This window comes from Scylla paramamosain, chromosome 7 (genome assembly GCF_035594125.1).
Source record: "Scylla paramamosain isolate STU-SP2022 chromosome 7, ASM3559412v1, whole genome shotgun sequence".
NCBI lineage: Eukaryota > Metazoa > Arthropoda > Malacostraca > Decapoda > Portunidae > Scylla > Scylla paramamosain.
The window spans coordinates 567,501-587,500 of NC_087157.1; the positions used below are offsets into that span (position 1 = coordinate 567,501).

Genomic DNA, 20,000 nt, shown 5'->3' on the forward strand with positions numbered 1-20,000 from the left:
AGTCACATGACATGGACAAGCACGCCGGAAGGAAAGGCATAAGGATAAGGATAAGGTTACATGCGTATTTTGCCTTGTTCTAGTTGGGATCGTTATCTGGAGACTATCTGCCTCGTTACCATTTTTTTTTTTTTTCTATCCGGAGGTCTTTAGCAACCTGCGGCTGCGATAAACATGTGGAGTGGACAGTTATCACCACACCACGCTTAGTACTTTCCACCACCACCATCCTTGATAATGAGCTCATCACAAAATAATATGAAGCATCAGACTCTGATCCTCGCGAGGCTGTTTGTGTTAAGCTATCCTCTCTAATGCAGAATTAAATGTATATGATAATTATGGTGATATCACTGAAGCATCATCATCATCATAATCATCATCATCATCATCATCATCATCATCATCATCATCATCATCATCATCATCATCATCACTCGCCATCTTTCCACTAACTCCACTATCTCATGTCCTTTCCTTCTATGTATATGCCTAGCCTTCATCCTTATCACCACCTTTATCTTGGCCGTCACCATTATACCCTCATTGCACAGCCTCCAAGAAGCCACACCATATCTAATACACTAACTTTATCTCCTGTGTCCTATTACGTTATCGCCGCCAAACAACACCACTGATTTAACCCTTCTATATCCAACTTTCATTCTCTTCTTCCTTCCCCTCTTTCCTTCTTCGTCAACACAGAGATACGGAGGAAATGTTTGGAAACTTTTAAGCATAAACAGGAAGTAGGAGTTTTAGCCTCGTATTTCCGTGGATTACGAGAGTGCATAGATTACCCATGTGTTGAATGTCAGCTGGTGGTCTAAGTAGGATACGGGAAGTGAGAGGAATACCGGTAGATAGTGACTGTTGCAAAGAATTTAAGAAGCGGGGATTATTAAGGTCAATTGCATTGCTTGTTTTGATGTCCACTTTGTCATCGCTCCTCACATTAATGCGATTACCAGCCATCCATCCAGTTCATATGAAAATTAAATGATGTCGGCGATCATTTAGCGAGTCATTGCGCCATAAATTGAAAAACGTTGCTCTGGAACTACGAATGTATGTATGTAAGTACTATGAGTAAAAACATATCGATGCACTATGTATGGGAAACATTATGACTGTACAGACCGAAGGAAACGAAAACATAGTGTGAAACCAGCAACTGACCGGATTTTTATAGTATTCATCGGACCTCCTATGCACCGATACTCTTTTTTATCCGTAGTGCAATACTTATTCACATTTGCTATATTGTGTTGCAAAATGTTACAATAATGGTTCGTTCGCTCGTCATGCGTTTACATATTCAACAACAATAATTATAACAACAACAATAACAACGACAATGATCAGTAACCACCATCAATCAACCAGTAACCAACATCAGTAACCACCACCACCACCATCACTGCCACTACCAACAACAACAACACAACAACAGCATAACAACAACAACAACAACAACAACAACAACACAAAACGAACAATAGCAGCTGCAAGACACCAACCAATCAATAAACAAACATTATACTGGTCTTAATAAGGGAGAGAGAGAGAGAGAGAGAGAGAGAGAGAGAGAGAGAGAGAGAGAGAGAGAGAGAGAGAGAGAGAGAGAGAGAGATGGTTTTAATAAAGATCACTCGTGTTTGCAAAATTAATAAACACTTGTACCTAATGTAATATTTTCCGTCCTGCCTCTATCATGACTCTTATCTAGTGACGTGTTACTGCTATCTGCGCCTCTGTCTGGGCTCACTGTTGTTATCATTTTCCTCTCATGCAGGTTTCTTTCCGGTCATACATCACATGATCTCGTTGTGGTACCGTTAAAATTCACTCACTCATTTAGTTGGTCAATTAGGTATTCTCCGTCAATCAGCGTACTGTCTCTTTTGTCTTTATGTCTATATTATCTATAACTGTCCATCTGTCACGTACCCTTCATTCAGTAAACAGGAAATAAAAAAGGGCTTTATGAGAGATATTTGTAGTAGTCTAGTAGTCTAGTAGTCCTGATATTTCTGTGCTAAATGGGCCCATGTTGTGCTCGCACATGACAGCGAAAGAGAAAAATGCAAAGCATTTCAAAGTTTGCCAGTGAAAGCGAGGTTAGAATACGTTCATACGTGCAGTAGTCTGTCTTATCTGCCTCACTATATCTTCATTTCATTCTTTCCTTTACCATCTTTCATAATATATTTTTCCTGTATTTTTTTTCCTGTTTGTATTCTGTATTTGTTCATCGACAGAATGTACACACACACACACATACACACACACACACACACACACACACAACGCAGCCCACACAACACGTGTGGGTTGATTCTCGACCAGGAATCCCTCAAAGACTCCAGGAGTCACCTCGAGACCTTTCGTTACATCGCCTCGCCCATTGTGTCCGCGTCAAGAGCTGAGCGGTGAGGAGCAGTGGCCTCGCGAGACAAAGAGCGTGTCGCGTGTACATATACATATTCCGTGGTAACATAGCGTAATAATGTCTATTTAGTGCTGGAAATATAATATGTAGCTGCAGAACGCATGAGGCAGTATCGCGTTGTGGTCGTAACTGGCTAATGAGCATCTCTGGGCCCATATTCTGAAGCGCTCTGGATTTTCATAAGCTCTATTTTCAAGAGCCGCAGAGATGATTACTTTGGTTCCCATGGGTGTGCTTCCCATAAATAATGAAGAATCCTTGTCAAATCATCACTACAATCATGAAAACACTCTTGGGAAACCACATTATATTTCACCAGCATGTGTTAAAAGTAGATAAGACAAGACACCGATGTGTTCGAGAGTGTTCTGGCTGACACTGGAAGGGAGAGTTGTGACTCTCCTACACGCACGAGTCTGTTTGAGTAGGGTAAAGAGATACGTGGTTATAGAAGTGCAAGTCATGGAATGTAGTGGCGATAAATACTTATATATGGAACAAAGATAAAGGATAAGGTAATTACAAATAGCTCGAGGGAAACCTTATTCTTCAATACTTTAGTGTGTATTTGGCTTTTCATGCAGCTTTATTGATCTCTTTTCATATGTAGGTATTTGTATATTTATCTTATCTTTTTTCCTGATGATTGTGTGTGTGTGTGTGTGTGTGAGAGAGAGAGAGAGAGAGAGAGAGAGAGAGAGAGAGAGAGAGAGAGAGAGAGAGAGAGAGAGAGAGAGAGAGAGAGAGAGTGACTGAGCACACATACAGGAGAACGTGTACCTAAATCAGTTTTCCTCCTTCATATCTTCCCAGCATTGGGTTTCTACGTATCTCTCGTAAATACTTCCCTGCCTGAGTGTCAGCTTGTTATCCTCCAAGTAACAAGGGTACGAAGGAAGGCTCTTTTATTTGATCCGTCTTCGCTTCCTGGTGAATTTGATGTAATCATTACTATATGTAGATTGTTTTCAAGCTTTATATAAATGCTTGTCAAAACGGAGTATATAACTGTAATGCATGTGAGAGTATAGGTGATTTTCAGCTCCTCAGATATGGAAAAGATCATCCTGAATTTAACGCAATCCTCTCGTCCAGGATGAACTGAAACTAATGGCAAAGTATTGGATGGGTTGAGGTACGCCACGAAGTATTGTAAGAGAGAGAGAGAGAGAGAGAGAGAGAGAGAGAGAGAGAGAGAGAGAGAGAGAGAGAGAGAGAGAGAGAGAGAATCATTATTGTCTCTCACATGCCCTCACTCAATAGTGTTTCGATCATTCGACCATCATTATTCTCATCACTATTCTCTTCCCGAGGCTGTACCATCACCGCCACTACCACTACCACTACCACCTCCACCTGGAAGTGTTTATGACAAGCACGCCTCAGTGAATGTTCGTCCTTCCAGAGAGAGACAGGCAGGGAGAGAGTCAGCAGACTGTAGGAGGGGGGAGAAGCTTCCAGTCTGAACGGGCCTCTTAATTATCACGCACGCCCACTTATAATACCCATCGTCCGTCACCTTAATTTGGACTATATTCCTTAACATTTCCATGTCTGTAGTTGACGCTGCTGTATTTTCATGATGCTAGTGATATTTTAAGGGAGTATTCTATAACATCATTAGGTAGAACACACGAAAACCCGACGAGTCATCTCCATAATCTTTGAAAATTGTTGTGATGAGAGAACGGAGCTTTGAGAACACAGCGTAAACTCTTATATCTGCAGTGGCTGGAGAATATGAAAAATGGGACTTGCGGGTAAACAGTGCCTGTGAGTTAGATGGTAGGAGGCGGGAATATAAATGAACCGAGAAACACTGGTTACCGTACGTGATAACAGGAGTCGTGTGTATACGAGAACTGAGAGGCACTGTTTACCGCTCATTCCATTTCCATATTCTCCTGTCACTAGCCAGAGTTGAGTTCAAGTAGAAGTCTGTGCATTAAGAAGTCGAGTAACCTGCTGAAATTGAAACATTCTTAGCAGTTTAAAAGACTTTAGATTGACCGAAAACTCCATAGACACAAAGGTGCTTCCTCTGTTTCCTCTGATGCTGAGTCAGGAAATGATGATATTGCTACGTTTTCCTTTGTATTTTCTTTTATAAATCTTTAATGTATTTTCATGAGTTTTCTCTTTCCAGGAATCACAGTAATCTTGCCTTGCATTTTGTTTGGGATTCTGTGGCATTAGTTGGAAATGCCTGCACGGAACTCACAAATGCAAGTCAATACGGAGCTTAAGTTTAGGTATAAAAGGTTGATTAATTCACTTTATCTATCACTTTTTTTTTTCTTTTTTGTGAGATTGACGTCAGAAGTCTGCAGTCAATCTCGAAATAGTCCGGGAAGCCTTAGAGTGCAAGGCAGATAATGAAGCCTGCATTTCTAGGCTTCATTTTCCACCTCAGGCGCTAAGTAATGTAATCGTCCTCTCTGACGCGGCACCATCTCATATTCAGCACTTAATTAGGCAGCGTGTGAGGTGAGGCTGGCGTAGTGGTGGAGGCGAATGTGCTCTGGAATACCTTGCACATCACTAACTCAGATGCATGTTCTTCCTATATGCGAGGATTTCACTGCATTTCTTCCTGTGTGCTTTGTTATAATATCTCGTTAATACCTGGACGCAATTTTGTATTTCCATCTAGTCATGAAGCTTTACTGTCATACGCATACTTGTCAGAATTTTTAAGATGCATCCCCTAGAAATGGCTAGTTAAGAAATGTATACTATATTCCTCCCCTTCCACCTTGTCCATCTCTTTGTCCTGTCTCCTTATAAGCTTCCACATCTTTCTCTTTCGTATTCATCTAGCTTTGAGTCGTTTCCATCCTCCTCCTCCTCCTCCTCCTCCTCCTCCTCCTCCTCCTCCTCCTCCTCCTCCTCTTCGTCCACCTCTTTGTATTTCGTCTTCTTCCCTTTCTAATCCTCGACATGTTTCTCATATTCGTCCACCTAGCTCTTTGTCCTCCTCCAACTTCTCCTCCTCCTCCTCCCCCTCCTCCTCCTCCTCCTCCTCCTCCTCCTCCTCCTCCTCCTCCTCCTCCTCCTTCTTCTCCTTAACATGCTCATCCTCATCATCATACTTTCCATACAAGGCAAGTGTGGAAGGACGCTCGCTGTTATGCAGATCCTCAGCGCACCTCCTTCCCTTGAGCCTTGGTGCATTGGGCGTGTTATTCATCTATTCTCTTGAAAGTCATGGCCGCTTCATCCTCCAGGCTATTGCTCGTATACGTACACCTTACTCGTATTCCCCGCCTGACACTCAGTCCGACGAGTGTTGTTTGTGTAAGATCTGCTTGTCCTGTTCACTGATGCAAGTCGCGGTGTTAAGCCGCTGCGGAACCAGGAGATACAAGCACCAATCTCACTGTGTACACTGCTGTGGCCGTGTGTGTCTGCAGGAATGGTTCTTTAAAGTTGTTCATGTTTTCAGTATCGTAGTTATTGTGATGTGCTGCTCCCTCCGTCTGCCTACCTGCCTGCCTGCCCGCCTTTCTCACTCTCTCTCTCTCTCTCTCCCTCTCTCTCTCTCTCTCATGCACGTAAAACCCGTACAAACTATTCAGCACTCTGCCCAAACCACCCGCTTACAAAGCCATCACTGACTCAGCCTGTGTACAACTCGTGCACGACGCCCAGGAACGCTAAACACGGAACTTGGAGCTTAGGGTAGCCTCCTGCAACATTTGAAACTCCCGTAAACAAGGTGCATTTTTCCCCTCTTCCTCTCCGGACTGTTTACTGGCCTTTTTCTAAACTATTTCAGGAAAGGTGAGGGAGGTAACGGCTCACACAGGTCTGGTTATGGAGGAAGAGGAGTGTGAGTCATCTTAGCAACACTCTTTGGTCGACACGGGCGTGGAGGTGGTGATATGTGACGGGGTTGGCGCCAGGAGGGGAGCGGACCAGATGAGGGAGGCGGAGGGAGTTCAGGGGGAGTGGTAGGAGGCGGTGTTTGTGGCTCTGTCATCGTCTGACATAATCACTCGCGGCGGGGAAGGGATTCAAGTGCCTCCCCAAATACACTTGCACTCACTGGTGACGTGTTGGTGAGCTTATTTTAGAGAAAGGTCATATCGAGTGCTGAAGGTCAAGGCTGTGGCTAGAGTTCATTCACATATCCTGTTCTTATTGTATTTAGTCCAAGACATGTTTCCTAACGTGATTATGAAAAGGTCAAACTGAGAGCTGAATAACAAGCAAGAGCGTAGCTTAAGGTTCATTCACATATCCTGGAAGAGTTAAGAATCTTCTAATCAAATCATCTCATTCATTCATCTCAAGACATCCTCGGGGCCTGATGGCGGATATATTTTTGGGAAAGGTCAAATCGAGGGTTGAATGCCAAGAGTGTAATTCAGAACCTCGTTCACATATCACAGTACAAGTAAAAAACAAAATGGGGTAAATAAAGAAATCCATCTTATTAATTCGAAATCATCCTGGTTACGTGATGGGGAACTTATTTCATTTAAAAGTCAAGTCAAATACTAATGATCAAGGCTGAGGAGCTAAGTCTTATCTTAAGGTTAATAGTGAATCTTTTTTTTTTTTTTTTGTCTGAAATGCAATGTTTGTCGGAAATGCAATGTTTTGGTCTGAAACTTTTACAGCGTTCAGGAAGAAATTCCTACATAAGGACAGAAATGCAGCATTTTGTCCTAAATTCTAGTGTTTAGGTCTGAAACTCAAGTACTAAGCTTAAAATGGAACGAAATTCTATAATATTCAGTCTTTGAACTTCTTATTTAAGGAAAAAAATGCAATGCTCTGGTCTGAAGGTTCTGGGTTTGATCTGAAGCTCATCATGATTATTCCCTGCAAGACATCACGACCAAGTAAAGAAGAGAATGCTCCTCGTCTTATGCAACCCAAGTCATCTTAAGGGTGGACCGGGTGGGTGTGACTGGTCACTTCCCTTCCTCATCCTGACGTGTTGATTTGTGGTCGCTGTTAAGAACGAACGTGGTTGGTTATATTTCGGAAGGTTATAACGCATTTTGTCGGTGCTTGCTCACAGCCGGTGTTACATGAAACTTAAAAAAAAAAATGGTTTTGTTATATTTTACGTAAAACAGAGCCAAAGTCATGGTGTCATTCCTACTCCAAATTACGTTTAATCTCCCATGTTTGTGTACTTTTTCTTTCATTGTAGCATGGAATTGTAATAAGGATATAAGAGATTATAGATTATTTTCAATCAACAGCAGAACTTTACTTCCTAGATGAACTGCTGGATTGAACTACAATACTCTGTACTAACTAGAGTATGAGAGAGAGAGAGGAGAGAGAGAGAGAGAGAGAGAGAGAGAGAGAGAGAGAGAGAGAGAGAGAGAGAGAGAGAGAGAGAGAGAGAGAGAGAGAGAGAGTAATGATAGTATTAAAGGAAAGACATGTTGCTTTCTTATGGTGCACGATATTCCTGTTATTACAACCTAAATACACTCTGTCTATTTAGGCTGTAGTGAAAGCTCAAAACTTATGAATTTAGTAATATATGGGACCGTATTCCTTAACATTTCTTCGTCTTATTTTTTACATATAGCAGACTGTAATGGAAGACAATAAAATTTTTAAGTGTGCTTTTAGGATTCTAGTGATGGGATGAATAGGATGATATGATAAACACCCATCTTATGATCCTCTTGGCCTTCGAAAATAGGATTCAAGAGTATGAGTTATAAACATCTAGAAGTAAAAAAAAAATATATTGTATTAAGTTATATTATTTTATGTTATTTCATTGTTATGGTAGATGAGGTTAAATCAGGTTAAATTAATTTAAAAGTTTTCTGTCTTTAGCACGTGCTCTCTCTCTCTCTCTCTCTCTCTCTCTCTCTCTCTCTCTCTCTCTCTCTCTCTCTCTCTCTCTCTCTCTCTCTCTCTCTCTCTCACATCTGACAGTGATATAAAGATATGAGACTTAGACAAATGAAGGTGATGGTGTGAAATGATGAGTATAATCCTAATGAAGGTCACACATACACCCACACTTACACACACACACACACACACACACACACACACACACACACACACACACACACCTTCAAGACTCTCAATAGCTTAGGGTTAAACGGTGTACGGCGTCTCCTAAGGAAAATTACCCTGACAGTGGACTGAAGGGAGCTGGAGGCTAATTGACTGCTGCCTCCCTTTAAAAGCACCAGTCAGGGATGCCGCAACATGCCCATACAATCGTGGACAGAATAAATCGAATATTCTGCTGCAGTATTTAGCACTTCCCTCAACATTAATTAAGTTCTCTGATCTTGGAATCTACCACTTGCCAAGCCTTGCAAGGAGACTGGCAGCGGATGAGACGACTTAACATGAAAAGAGAACACAAAGCACAGTCGAACTGAGTATGGAATGTTACTAGACTTTTGACCATGACTGTACTGTTTCCATAGTGTGCCTTCATCTATACAATAAGAAACATAGGTCCTTACTTTCAAACACTGACATCTAAAGTTCCTCAAGTAATGTTAGCCCTACATTACACCGCTCTCTTCTTCCATACTGCAGCTAGTTTTTCCTCGGTTAGTGTAGTGTAGCTAAAACAAGCAACCCAGTTAGGACCTCTTTGAAATCCGCTTGTATCCACACACACACACACACACACACACACACACACACACACACACACACACACACACACACACACACACACACACACACACACACACACACACACACACACTGCGAAAGACTAATAATCCATTGGACTAAACTCTGACATAATTTATGTTAATACCAGGTTTTATTTCACAGGGATTTGCCTTAGATTATATTATATTAAATTTGTGTGTGTGTGTGTGTGTGTGTGTGTGTGTGTGTGTGTGTGTGTGTGTGTGTGTGTGTGTGTGTGTGTGTGTGTGTGTGTGTGTGTGTCATTCATGAGTGTAATTCTTTAAAAGAATAAATGACAGGTGTGACGGGTAAATATTGACTCTGTTTCATCGTAAGGTTAAGGTAATTGCCATAGACGCACTCGTAGATCCACCAAGTATTGCTTTGAGGATGCAAAATTAATTATAGAGTTCAATCTGATGTGTGTGTGTGTGTGTGTGTGTGTGTGTGTGTGTGGGGAGGGTGGCGATGGATGAGTAGGTGGGTGGCTGCTCGTGCGTCAGAGAGAGAGAGAGAGAGAGAGAGAGAGAGAGAGAGAGAGAGAGAGAGAGAGAGAGAGAGAGAGAGAGAGAGAGAGAGAGAGAGAGAGAGAACTGACAGGCAGACAAACAGAAAGATACATACAGACAGACCAGGAACAGAAAGATACGATATACATGAACACGTAGATACGCAGATCGAATCACGCATACAGACACACAGACAAACGGACGAACGAAAAAAGAAAGGAAAAGATAAAAAAATCGCCTCCCTTGTGTGGTTTATTTTCACAGCGGCAGCATCAACAACCGGAATACGAGAAAAATACAAGTAAACTTCCTGCCTGATTTCCGGCGCCTCCACTCTCACCTTTCCGCGAATAGAGAAATGCCCCGCAGAGGCGAGTACTGGGGAACACGAGACTCGGGCTTACCTGTGCATGGGAGTGTGGTGCGGCTCGCGAGGAGGGTGATGTTGGTTATCAGGAGGAGTAAAAAACGTTGGAGAGAATAAAAATGCTGCCTATGTTTAGTATTGAAGGAAATGAAGAGTATCATCTTTAAATCAGACAAGGCGTGGAAGGATACTGTTTGAAGAAACGCGCGCGCACACACACACACACACACACACACACACACACACACACACACACACACACACACATCAGTTTAGAGCGGGTTGATAGGTGTTTTGTTTCACAGCAATAAATATAACGGAATATAAGAGGGAAAAAATCATGTTTTCTACTCTAGAGAAGAAAACATGAAACACGTTCCTGAGAAAAAAAAAAAAAAAATAACGGAAGGTTTTTTTTTTTTTTTTTTTTTGCTGAAGGCGGAAATGGAGAAATGATAACGTTTTTCCTTAATGTCTTCTCCGGAAACATACATGTCTACCAAGGTCCCAAGACTTTCTTAGCTTCCTGTTATCGAGAGTTTGGTATGTGATCAGGAAACAATTACAGTACAATCTTGTGCAGCGTGCTGGATGTATTTGCTTTGAACTGAGAGACAAAGAGTCGACTCGTAATAGTAGTAAAGCAATGACGCACTTTAACCACAATAGCTGGTTGGTTTTGGCTCGCGGCAATTGACCTCGCCAGCACGCCTCCCTCGCACTTTTTAGAGCCCCCTGGGAACTGCCATTGTTCGGCGGCGGCGGCCAGACTGATATATTCATCCGATTGTCTGCTTCTGAAGCCTCGACGGGTGTGTCGCATCGATCCTAAGGAGAAATGTGTAGGGTCTCTCGTTTCACTCTCGCCTCCTTGGAAAACTTTGTGCGTTTCTTGCCTTTCTTCCTCTTCCTTCTTTATCTCCTATTCCATTTAGTCTCCGTAGGCTTGTCCTTGCTCACTTTAGGCTGCTAGTGCTTAAAGGGAGACGACTGGACAGAGGACATTCACAACGCAGGACGGAAAATGTAAATGTAAGGGGTGAGAACTACGTGGCTGATGTACACTGACATTTTGTGTCTTACTGCAAATGAAGTAATGATAAATTCGTCTCTGCATTCACTCCTTATTATTTACTTATTTGCATGTTTATCTATTTATTCATTTATCTATTCATCTGTCTATCTATCTATGCTCATTTATTTTGTATCCCTGAGCTTAAGCAAACACATGATCAAGGATGATATCAAGGTTATTGAAGTTTACCCTGCCCAGGTTTCCCCAGGTTGGCCCAGTAGCTATCTCCCATAGCGGGAGGTAGTGAGGGTGGGTTATAGCGGGGGAGAGAAGTTGTGCAAGTCACGTGGCGTCTTACCTGCAGGTGATTCTGGGGATGTCGAAGGTGACGTTGGCCACAGTGGCTCGTCGCTGCTCCTGAGTCCGCATGACGTGACTTACTTATGACCCTCTTTCGGACCAGCAAGAACATTCAGAAGCGCTGCCTCTGATGTAACCACGCCGTCTGTCCTTGACTTATTGACTGAATATCATTTTTGTTCCCCGTAAAACACAGAAACATGCGCATGAAAGTCTGCAGACATGGAATTGAACGGTGTGCAGTTGCTTCATATTCGCTGTATTTTACCCTTCAGGAAGAAATCATGGATAAGGTAGACCTTTCTTACCTTTTTACCCACGGCCCATGCAAAAAATTATTTCACTATCGCTTGTACGTCTCACTCCCTACCTGGCTCCGCGTTCGACATTCAACAGGTGTTCTCCCCGTGCATGATACGTTTCCACTCGCTCACTGAATAACGGTGTCCACGCGGAAACACTGTTGCTTGCTCTCCTGCAGGCGTTAATAACATCTCTCGAACGCAAGGATGATTTGGTCTATCTTGGCATTTTGTATGATGAACTGATCACACAACGACCAGAGCCGCCTTTTATCTAGCCACTTGTCGATTCGAACACAATAATTTCCGTGATTAATCACAAGTTTTTACATCCTGTTCCTAATGGTTTTCTCCGCTGGGATTTCACATCACTCGCCGTCGCGCCACAGGAGTCGGAAGGTGTTTATTAAGACCTCAGTCTGCAGTGGTGGTCTCGCTGTCATGTGTGCGTGCCTGTGTACGGATGCGTGGGTGCGTGTGGGTGCGTGGATTGTGTGTCGCAGATGTTGCAGTGTGGCACGAGGTGTTGATGGGTAGAAAGTGCCTCACGCCACCTCCACTCCGGGTCACCGCCACTAGTCCACTGCTGCCAGTCTCCATCCCGCCCCGCGCACGTACCCGCCCGCCCACCTCCCCCACCTCTTTCCCTCTTTTCTCCTCCACCTCTATACGCTGCGCTTTCCTGGAATAAACTGATTTGTAGCGCGTGCACGCGCACTCGTCTGTTTGTGTGTGCGTGTGTGTTAGATTTTTTTTTATTGTTTATGCATCTGTGTGTCTGTTTGTTTGTTTGTTTGTTTTGTCTGTTTGTCTGTCTTTCTGTCTGTCTGTCTGTCTGTCTGTCTGTCTGTCTGTCTGTCTATCTGTCTGTCTTCCTCAGTCTATCTGTCGCTGTCTTTCTGTTACTGTCTCTATGTATCTGTCTGCCTGTTTCTCTCTCTCTCTCTCTCTCTCTCTCTCTCTCTCTCTCTCTCTCTCTCTCTCTCTCTCTCTCTCTCTCTCTCCTCTCTCTCTCTCTCTCTCTCTATCTCCATTTTAGTTGCTTTTTGGAAGATATTCATTTAACTTTTTTTTTTTTTTTAATAAAAAGGAAAGGAAAAAACATTTCATCTGGATTCGTACGGAAAAAATTTCCAGCTTTCAGTAATAATTCTTTAGAGTGATATTAGTGATGGCATCTGTTTTTTATTGCCACCAGCAAACTTTGGTTAGCTAATGAACCACAGACTTTAAGACTCATTTCGGGAGAAAGCAAGTATAATTACTGGGTTTACTTACTGGTATATCCTTCAAACTTCATTGTGCTGTACACAGGGAAGAGTAGGCTCATACTTTTGTAGAAAGTAGTGTTTCATGACATCATATAACTACAGATCATAAAACTTACAAAACATGTTGAATAACCATTGTAGCTTTATATTGAACAATTCCGTCATTTGTATATAAAGACAATATGTTTTGGCTTGCCGGAGTGTGCAGACCAGCATCCCTTCTTATCCACTGCCCTCTCTCTACCACGCACGTGTAGAGGGAGACCTTGACGGTAAGCAACACTACCAGAAGCCCAGGTGATGTGCTGGCGCACCCTCATATCTCTATAGATACGTGAAGGGCTATAAGGACCACAGGACTTCATCACCGGTCTTATCGCTGTGACTTACATAACTCCTGGTCATTGTTCCTATCATCCTCTCCTTGGCACATGCAACACTGTTTCGTGTTCCCTTCTTTCCTTTTGATAATATCCAGTGAAGGGTTTTACTTAATGCGAACTCTTCCAATTATGATGTTTATATTTTTAGCTTCTCCGGCTTGCTGTGGAAGTATGTGGAGGTGGTGATTGTGGTGGTGGTAGTAGTGGTAATAGTAGTAGTAGTAGTAGTAATAGTAGTAGTAGTAGTAGTAGTAGTAGTAGTAGTAGTAGTAGTAGTAGTAGTAACAGCAACAGCAGGAGTGTAATTATAGTGGTGGTGGTGTGTGTCTGTGTGTGTGTCGCAAGTACCGTCATCAGATATTCGTTCAGGTGTGCGTGGGGAGAAGGAAAGGTATATAACACAAACATTAGAATTTCTCAGCTTGAGCGTAATATTGAGGGATTTCTGTTCAAGGTCGTCATGTAAACTTCATTCCCTCTAGAAGTGAAGAAAACTACGAAATTCTTCATTAAGACGTGCTATTTTTGTGTTATAAGCTTACATTACTGGATTGTTAGGTAACAACTCTTTTATTCCTTACATTTATATTTTCCTCCGAATTTCAGCACGTTTCTCTAACTTACACCATGGGAAAGCTTAAATATGCTTTCCATCTTCCCTTTAACCTTTTCTCCGTTGTCCTTTCATGAGGCAGTCTTTCTTTTCCTAATATGTTTTCAAGTAAGTTAGCTAAGGTAAATAAAAGGAAGGTTCTGGACAGAGGGGATGGAGGCAGGAACTGGTGTGTTTCACTGCCACTGAGGGTGAATGGGGAGGAGGGGTCAGGAGGGCGGTCTGGCCATTGTCGAACGCAAATACCAATTTACAGGTATCAGTGTTCGCAAGAATTTTTCGTCCTAAGACTATAAATAATCTTGAGCTTATGACTGTGCCTTCAACTAAAGTCCACAAAGATGACCACACCAGACTCCTCCCTCCTTCCTCTTATAGTTAGCTCAGTAACAAATCTTACAGACGGGAGTGTAATGGATCACCCTCGTATCTCTGGAGGCACGTGAGGAGCTGTGAAGGGATAGTCTTCACCACAGTTCTTATCACTCTAATGAATCTAATTGTATAACTCTCTGTCACTATTCGCGCTGTCATTCTCCTCTGCGCGGTGTATTCTATAGTTGTTGTTGTTGTTGTTGTTGTTGTTATAGCATACAAACCACCGTCCTAGCCATAAAAACGAGAGAAAAAGCTATTATTATTATTATTATTATTATTATTATTATTATTATTATTATTATTATTTTACTATTTTATTTACTTTCTATCAATTGCTTCTTTCCTATTTTTGATGATATTCACCGGAGGGTCTCACATATTAAGGGATCGCTTGGGTCATGATATGAACAATAAAGGTAAAACTGTGTCAGAATGTTTTCACGACAAACACAGAAAGATTGCTCAATATTATTTTTACATTTTTCTCGAGGTTCTACCGTGAATGTCTTTTGTATCGAGGACTATCCAATCTTGCTTACGACGGCTGATAAAGTCCGCCTTCTCATGAGCCTAAGAATATTACCATATTTTTTATGTAGTCCAGCGCTTATGATAAAATAACTTGATTACTTATTTGTTCTGTAGCAAACATTATGTCAAACCTACAAATTATATCTTGAAAATCCATGCATTTTGAGTGGCTGGTGTCGGGGTGCTTGATCACTAACGTCACGAGTTGAATCACAGGAAGGAGAGCTTTAGAACAAAGATTACAACCTGATAATTCATGGTCTGTTCTGCATAACTCTCGGTTCACTAAGACTTCTATAGCCACTCGTACCTTTCCCTCCATCGACGTGCTCACTATCACGTGAAGCTAATGGATAAGATTATGAAAGCCGCACTTTATCTGGATTAATATTTGTCCGCCTCATACATACTTGTCCGCACTGCACAGCCACTCTCCACTTCCGCTGGCCGCCACATGGCCCCGTTAGAATGACCAGGTGCCAGGCGTGCCTCAAGGTGGTGGGTGCCGCGGTTTCTCTTAAAATATAGATATCCTCGATCAACACAGTGTCTAAATTCACAGGTTTAGAGTTTCCTTTTGTTTTCAGCCCTTTTTTTTTGTATAGATAAATATAGATATATAGATAGATAGATACGTAGATAGACAGATCAATAGATACGCAGATAGACAGATATATAGATAGATGCTTGCCTTTCAGATAACGTAGCTGAAGAATGTTGCACCCCGCCATGCCCGAGACTCCTCCCACCACGAGAAATGCACACACCCTCTGCATTTTTCGTTCATTTTTATTTATGCATTTGTTCATTTATTTATTTTTTCGGAATGCTACTTGTTTTTTTTGTTTATTAAATGTTTACTTTATGTCGCCATTTCAATATGTAATATTAGAAAAACCCTTGCTATTTATTTCATTAACAAAAACCATTTGGAATCATGTCAGAACAGACTAGACGTTGCGTGTCTTCATATCAGTATAGCAAAGCAATAATCTGAAATAGAAATATCCCTTTCTGAAACATTGGCTTCGTTCCCAAGGTGGTGTTACGCGTCAGCTCTCCAGGTTTCCGTTTCAGGGGAGTCAGGTAGAAGCAGCATAGAGAGCAAGATTCAGGTAGTCCCACGTGAGGGTATTGAGAGGTCGCAGGTAATTGGGAACCCGAGGCATAAGGCTTCCCCGCTGGCTTCGCTAATAAGCCATATACTCCATCTGCGCTGCGAGACCTGGGGACAACATGCTCTGATGGAAAGAATGGCATTTTTGGTCTCTGTACTACATCGCAGAGAACGGGAAGATAGATCCGTTCACTACCTAAAGTAAGGCGCACAAGTTCGTCATCTTTCTAACCCTTTTATGAGCTCACTTGTTTACCCCTGCACCACAAGAATTCTAGGACGTGTGAAAGTTTAGGAAAAAAAAACCAACGTCTTCTCGCTATCATATGGTATAAGAGCTATTTCTATCTGTTATATAATTCCTCTTGCCCTCATGATTCCTCTGCTCTTGTATGTGTGGGGGGATATCGGAACTGTGCTACTGTTTGTGCTGCGAGTGGCATGCAATCCATCAAGGCAGACAACTTGTTACGGTTTGTTTTTTCTCTTTATTATCTGCAGGGGTGAAGTCAAATGTCAAAAGCTGCAGAGCAAAAAGAAAGAAATATAAAAAGAAAGGGGAAAAAAAAAAAAGGTGAACATGTAAAGCGAGTTGACGGGAAATATCACTGTCTGGGCTTACACTGTTCCATTGCAGAAATAAAGGGAAACACACACACTCTCTCTCTCTCTCTCTCTCTCTCTCTCTCTCTCTCTCTCTCTCTCTCTCTCTCTCTCTCTCTCTCTCTCTCTCTCTCTCTCTCTCTCTCTCTCTCTCTCTCTCTCTCTCTCTCTCTCTCTCTCTCTCTCTCTCTCTCTCTCTCTCTCTCTCTCTGTGTGTGTGTGTGTGTGTGTGTGTGTGTGTGTGTGTGTGTGTGTGAGAGAGAGAGAGAGAGAGAGAGAGAGAGTGTGTGTGTGTGTGTGTGTGTGAGAGAGAGAGAGAGAGAGAGAGAGAGAGAGAGAGAGTGTGTGTGTGTGTGTGTGTGTGTGTGTGTGTGTCTTTCCGTCTCTCTGTCTCTCTCAAGCAAGAACCACACGAGAAGTATTGAAACTGTCAAGTTGACGACGAGGAAAGTTATAAACTAATAATAGATTACACCTCCGCTTTCTCGTTGCCTGCCTCCTTCCGTCACTGCAGCGCCGCTTTGCCTCTCTGACTCGCCCTCATTCCAACGTCAAACTTCCCTTCCACGCTTTATCCTTCTCTCACTACAGTGCCAATTTTTGCTGCTGGTTTGGGGGAGTGAGTCACCGAGTTCTTGAATGGAATATTTTCGCCGTCGACACGTGTGAATGGTGAGGTGGAAAAGTGAGTTTGTTTGTGGGTGTTCGCTGCAAAGACTTTTACTTTTGAGTTCCTGTGTTAATATTTTCATTCTTTTTCTTGAGTCATCTGGGTTTGGAGTGGAATATTTTGGCTGTCAGCACGTGCGACTCTCTCTCTCTCTCTCTCTCTCTCTCTCTCTCTCTCTCTCTCTCTCTCTCTCTCTCTCTCTCTCTCTTTCTCATCTTTTCCTTATTTTCTTCCTTATTTCCTCCCTTTACTTTTCTTTTTCTATGATCTACCGTTTACGATATGTCACTCCTTGCCTGTAAAATTGTCTTACTTTTACTTGTGTTTTCCCTCTTTTTTTTCTTTACCCCTTATGATTTCTTCCTAACTGTAAAAGGGTCGTTGTTTTCATGGCAGTTGCGTGGTCGGGTTCCCCTCACCTCGCTAGTGACTGATGTAAGGGTGAAACAGTCTTATCGCTATCACCAGCTGACTCTCGGCTTAAGATAAAGATAGCAGGAAGCTCAGTGCTCTGGTTCTCCTGCTATTATGTCTTTCTCCTTTATACTTGTTCTCCAGACTGCTCGAGAAATTATACAGGGGTTGTGGAGTAGAAAATTAGCACATCAGCAAGATTAGTGCTCTGCTTCTTCTTTCATTATTACGTTCTTTCTTATTCATGTTCTTTTTCATTTTACTTCAGTCTGGGATCCGTTTTAAGGTCAGAAATGAATGAAGCAGACAGACGGACAGAAATGACACGCACACACACACACACACACACACACACACACACACACACACACACACACACACACACACACGAGAAAAAAGGTAATAACGGAGGATATCCAGTGTTCCCATGGCAATAGGATAATCTTTTCTCTATGAAATAATATAATAGTTAAAGGATACGGAGTGGAGCGTCGCGGCATGGCAAAATTTTGTTCCGCTACACTCGATCTTCGCGTGACGGATTATTTATTTATTTATTTTTTTTTTTACAGGCATTTTGCTCTCCTGTGTCATCCCAAGCCTGCCCCACCACCACCTCCTCATCTGACCCACGTGACCTCCGGAGCTCGTGTTTTTATTCCTCAGAGTGATGGCGAAGAGAGGGAGGACGAAATCACCTCGGGGCTTATTTTCAATCTAGGTCTGAAATTACGTGTCGGGAATTTCGTTTCATGGTAAATGACACGGCTCACATCGTTAAGGACTCATAACACGAATGGATCTCTGTGGGATATACGAATGTAAATAGATCTTGCAAGGGAGAAAATGGAAGGAGGTACACGAATATCAAGGAGTGGTGGAGGGCGTGGGAGGGACTTAGTGGAATGATAGCCAAGTAAAAAACGGTAAGGAGGTAATAAGTGAGAAGGAAAGACGAAGGTTAATGATGAGGAAAGTGACGACGGAGCGGCTAACTGTGCGGGGATATTCATAATGTGAGGGAAGGAAAGGAAAGGGACCGTGAAGTTATGTTCAGATGTTATCAGGAAAACACGAAGGAAGGTAATGGAGGACGGAACAGGAGGAGGCAGAGAGGGAGATGCAAGGGAATATGATTGTTTATATAATCACATCAATCTAGACCTCAACACAAATCACTCAAAACTAATTATGGAGTGTTTTACTGAGAGGAAATTTCGTCCAAGTTATGAGGAAGTGGTCGGAAGACGCCATCAAAGACATCGCCTTCAGGTAGCGCCATGATGACCTGAGCCTTGAATGTGAGACGTCCTGTGTTGATGAGTGAGTGAGTGAGTGAGAGAGTGAATGAGTGCGTGCTTCGTGAGTTCATAGCATTTCGCCTTTGGGTAGTGGGTGTTGCCTTGTGGAATTAATTTAATGATGCTAATTAACGAGGGGGAGATGAGATGATGTGATGCGTCATCCTGCTCTACTGCCACTACCACCACCACCACGCCTTCACACCGCCAGCCAGTAACCAGCCTTAGTGTCCTCCGGCGTTCATAAAGTGGCGCCAGGTGACGTCTGATGTCGCGGCGCCGTAAGTGATTATACTACTGCACAACCAAACAAGCGATCTTTACATGACGGCTAAAGTGAGGATGTGAATTACACACACACACACACACCACACACACGTACACACACACACGTATACAAACATTCAAAATACACTCAAACAGACGGAATGACGCAAAACCCCACCAAAAAAAAAAACATTCCCATGAGATATCAGCCTCCAGACACGTGGCAGTAACGTGAAAAGGAGACGTGACAGACACCAACACACTGGTAGGCCTATGCTAAATCAAGGTTATGGAGCTTACCTACGTATATCTAACCTCAATGCTCATACGTAACACAACCTTGACCTTGGCGCCGCGTAAGGAGTAGGGCCCTCACAAGCACGGAGTCACATTGCACTCACTGTCTCTCTATAACTCCTCTAAGGGCCCGTCAAGGTTCAGACTCAATGCTTATTTACAAACAGTCGAGAGAAGGTCTTTCATCTAGGTGCTACGGGCGGGACCTTCTGACACTCCGTTCATCAATCCCTTCACACTCTCCGCCACCTCCTCCTCCTCCTCCTCCTCCTCCTCCTCCTCCTCCTCTTCCTCCTCCTCTACATGCTGCTGTTTCTTTGGTCCTCTTGCCGTTACTGAGAATTCGAGAGAGAGAGAGAGAGAGAGAAGAGAGAGAGAGAGAGTTGTTACCTGAATAAGTCTCGGTATCATTATCTGGCCAACACAAAAAGATTCTTCCACTTTTTAAGGAGCGGCACTGCAATTAAGTGATTTTTTAATTAATTTTTATTTTGTTATAGTTCGC

At 42.7% G+C, this 20,000-nt stretch overlaps 1 protein-coding gene and 1 long non-coding RNA gene across 4 annotated transcripts in view; one reads left to right on the forward strand and one right to left on the reverse strand.

Annotated features, from left to right (window-relative positions):
- Positions 1-20,000, reverse strand: part of LOC135101879 (adenylate cyclase type 2-like) — a 68,229-nt gene that overhangs the window by 40,266 nt on the left and 7,963 nt on the right. The window contains exons 1-2 of one of the 3 annotated variants that reach the window (XM_064006188.1): positions 11,719-12,254; positions 11,347-11,617 (exon numbers count right to left, since the gene is read on the reverse strand). The exons of 1 other annotated variant lie outside the window; for it this stretch is intronic. Coding sequence is in view for 1 of the 2 variants with exons in the window: in XM_064006189.1 (XP_063862259.1) it covers positions 11,347-11,417 (71 nt within the window). In the remaining variant the exon portion in view is untranslated. Of the gene's footprint in view, positions 1-11,346; positions 12,255-20,000 lie in introns of those variants that run through there. One more of the 3 variants, XM_064006189.1, reaches the window with a different exon arrangement.
- LOC135101880 (uncharacterized) overlaps positions 1-20,000 on the forward strand; it is a 42,420-nt gene that overhangs the window by 20,891 nt on the left and 1,529 nt on the right. The window lies entirely within an intron of this gene.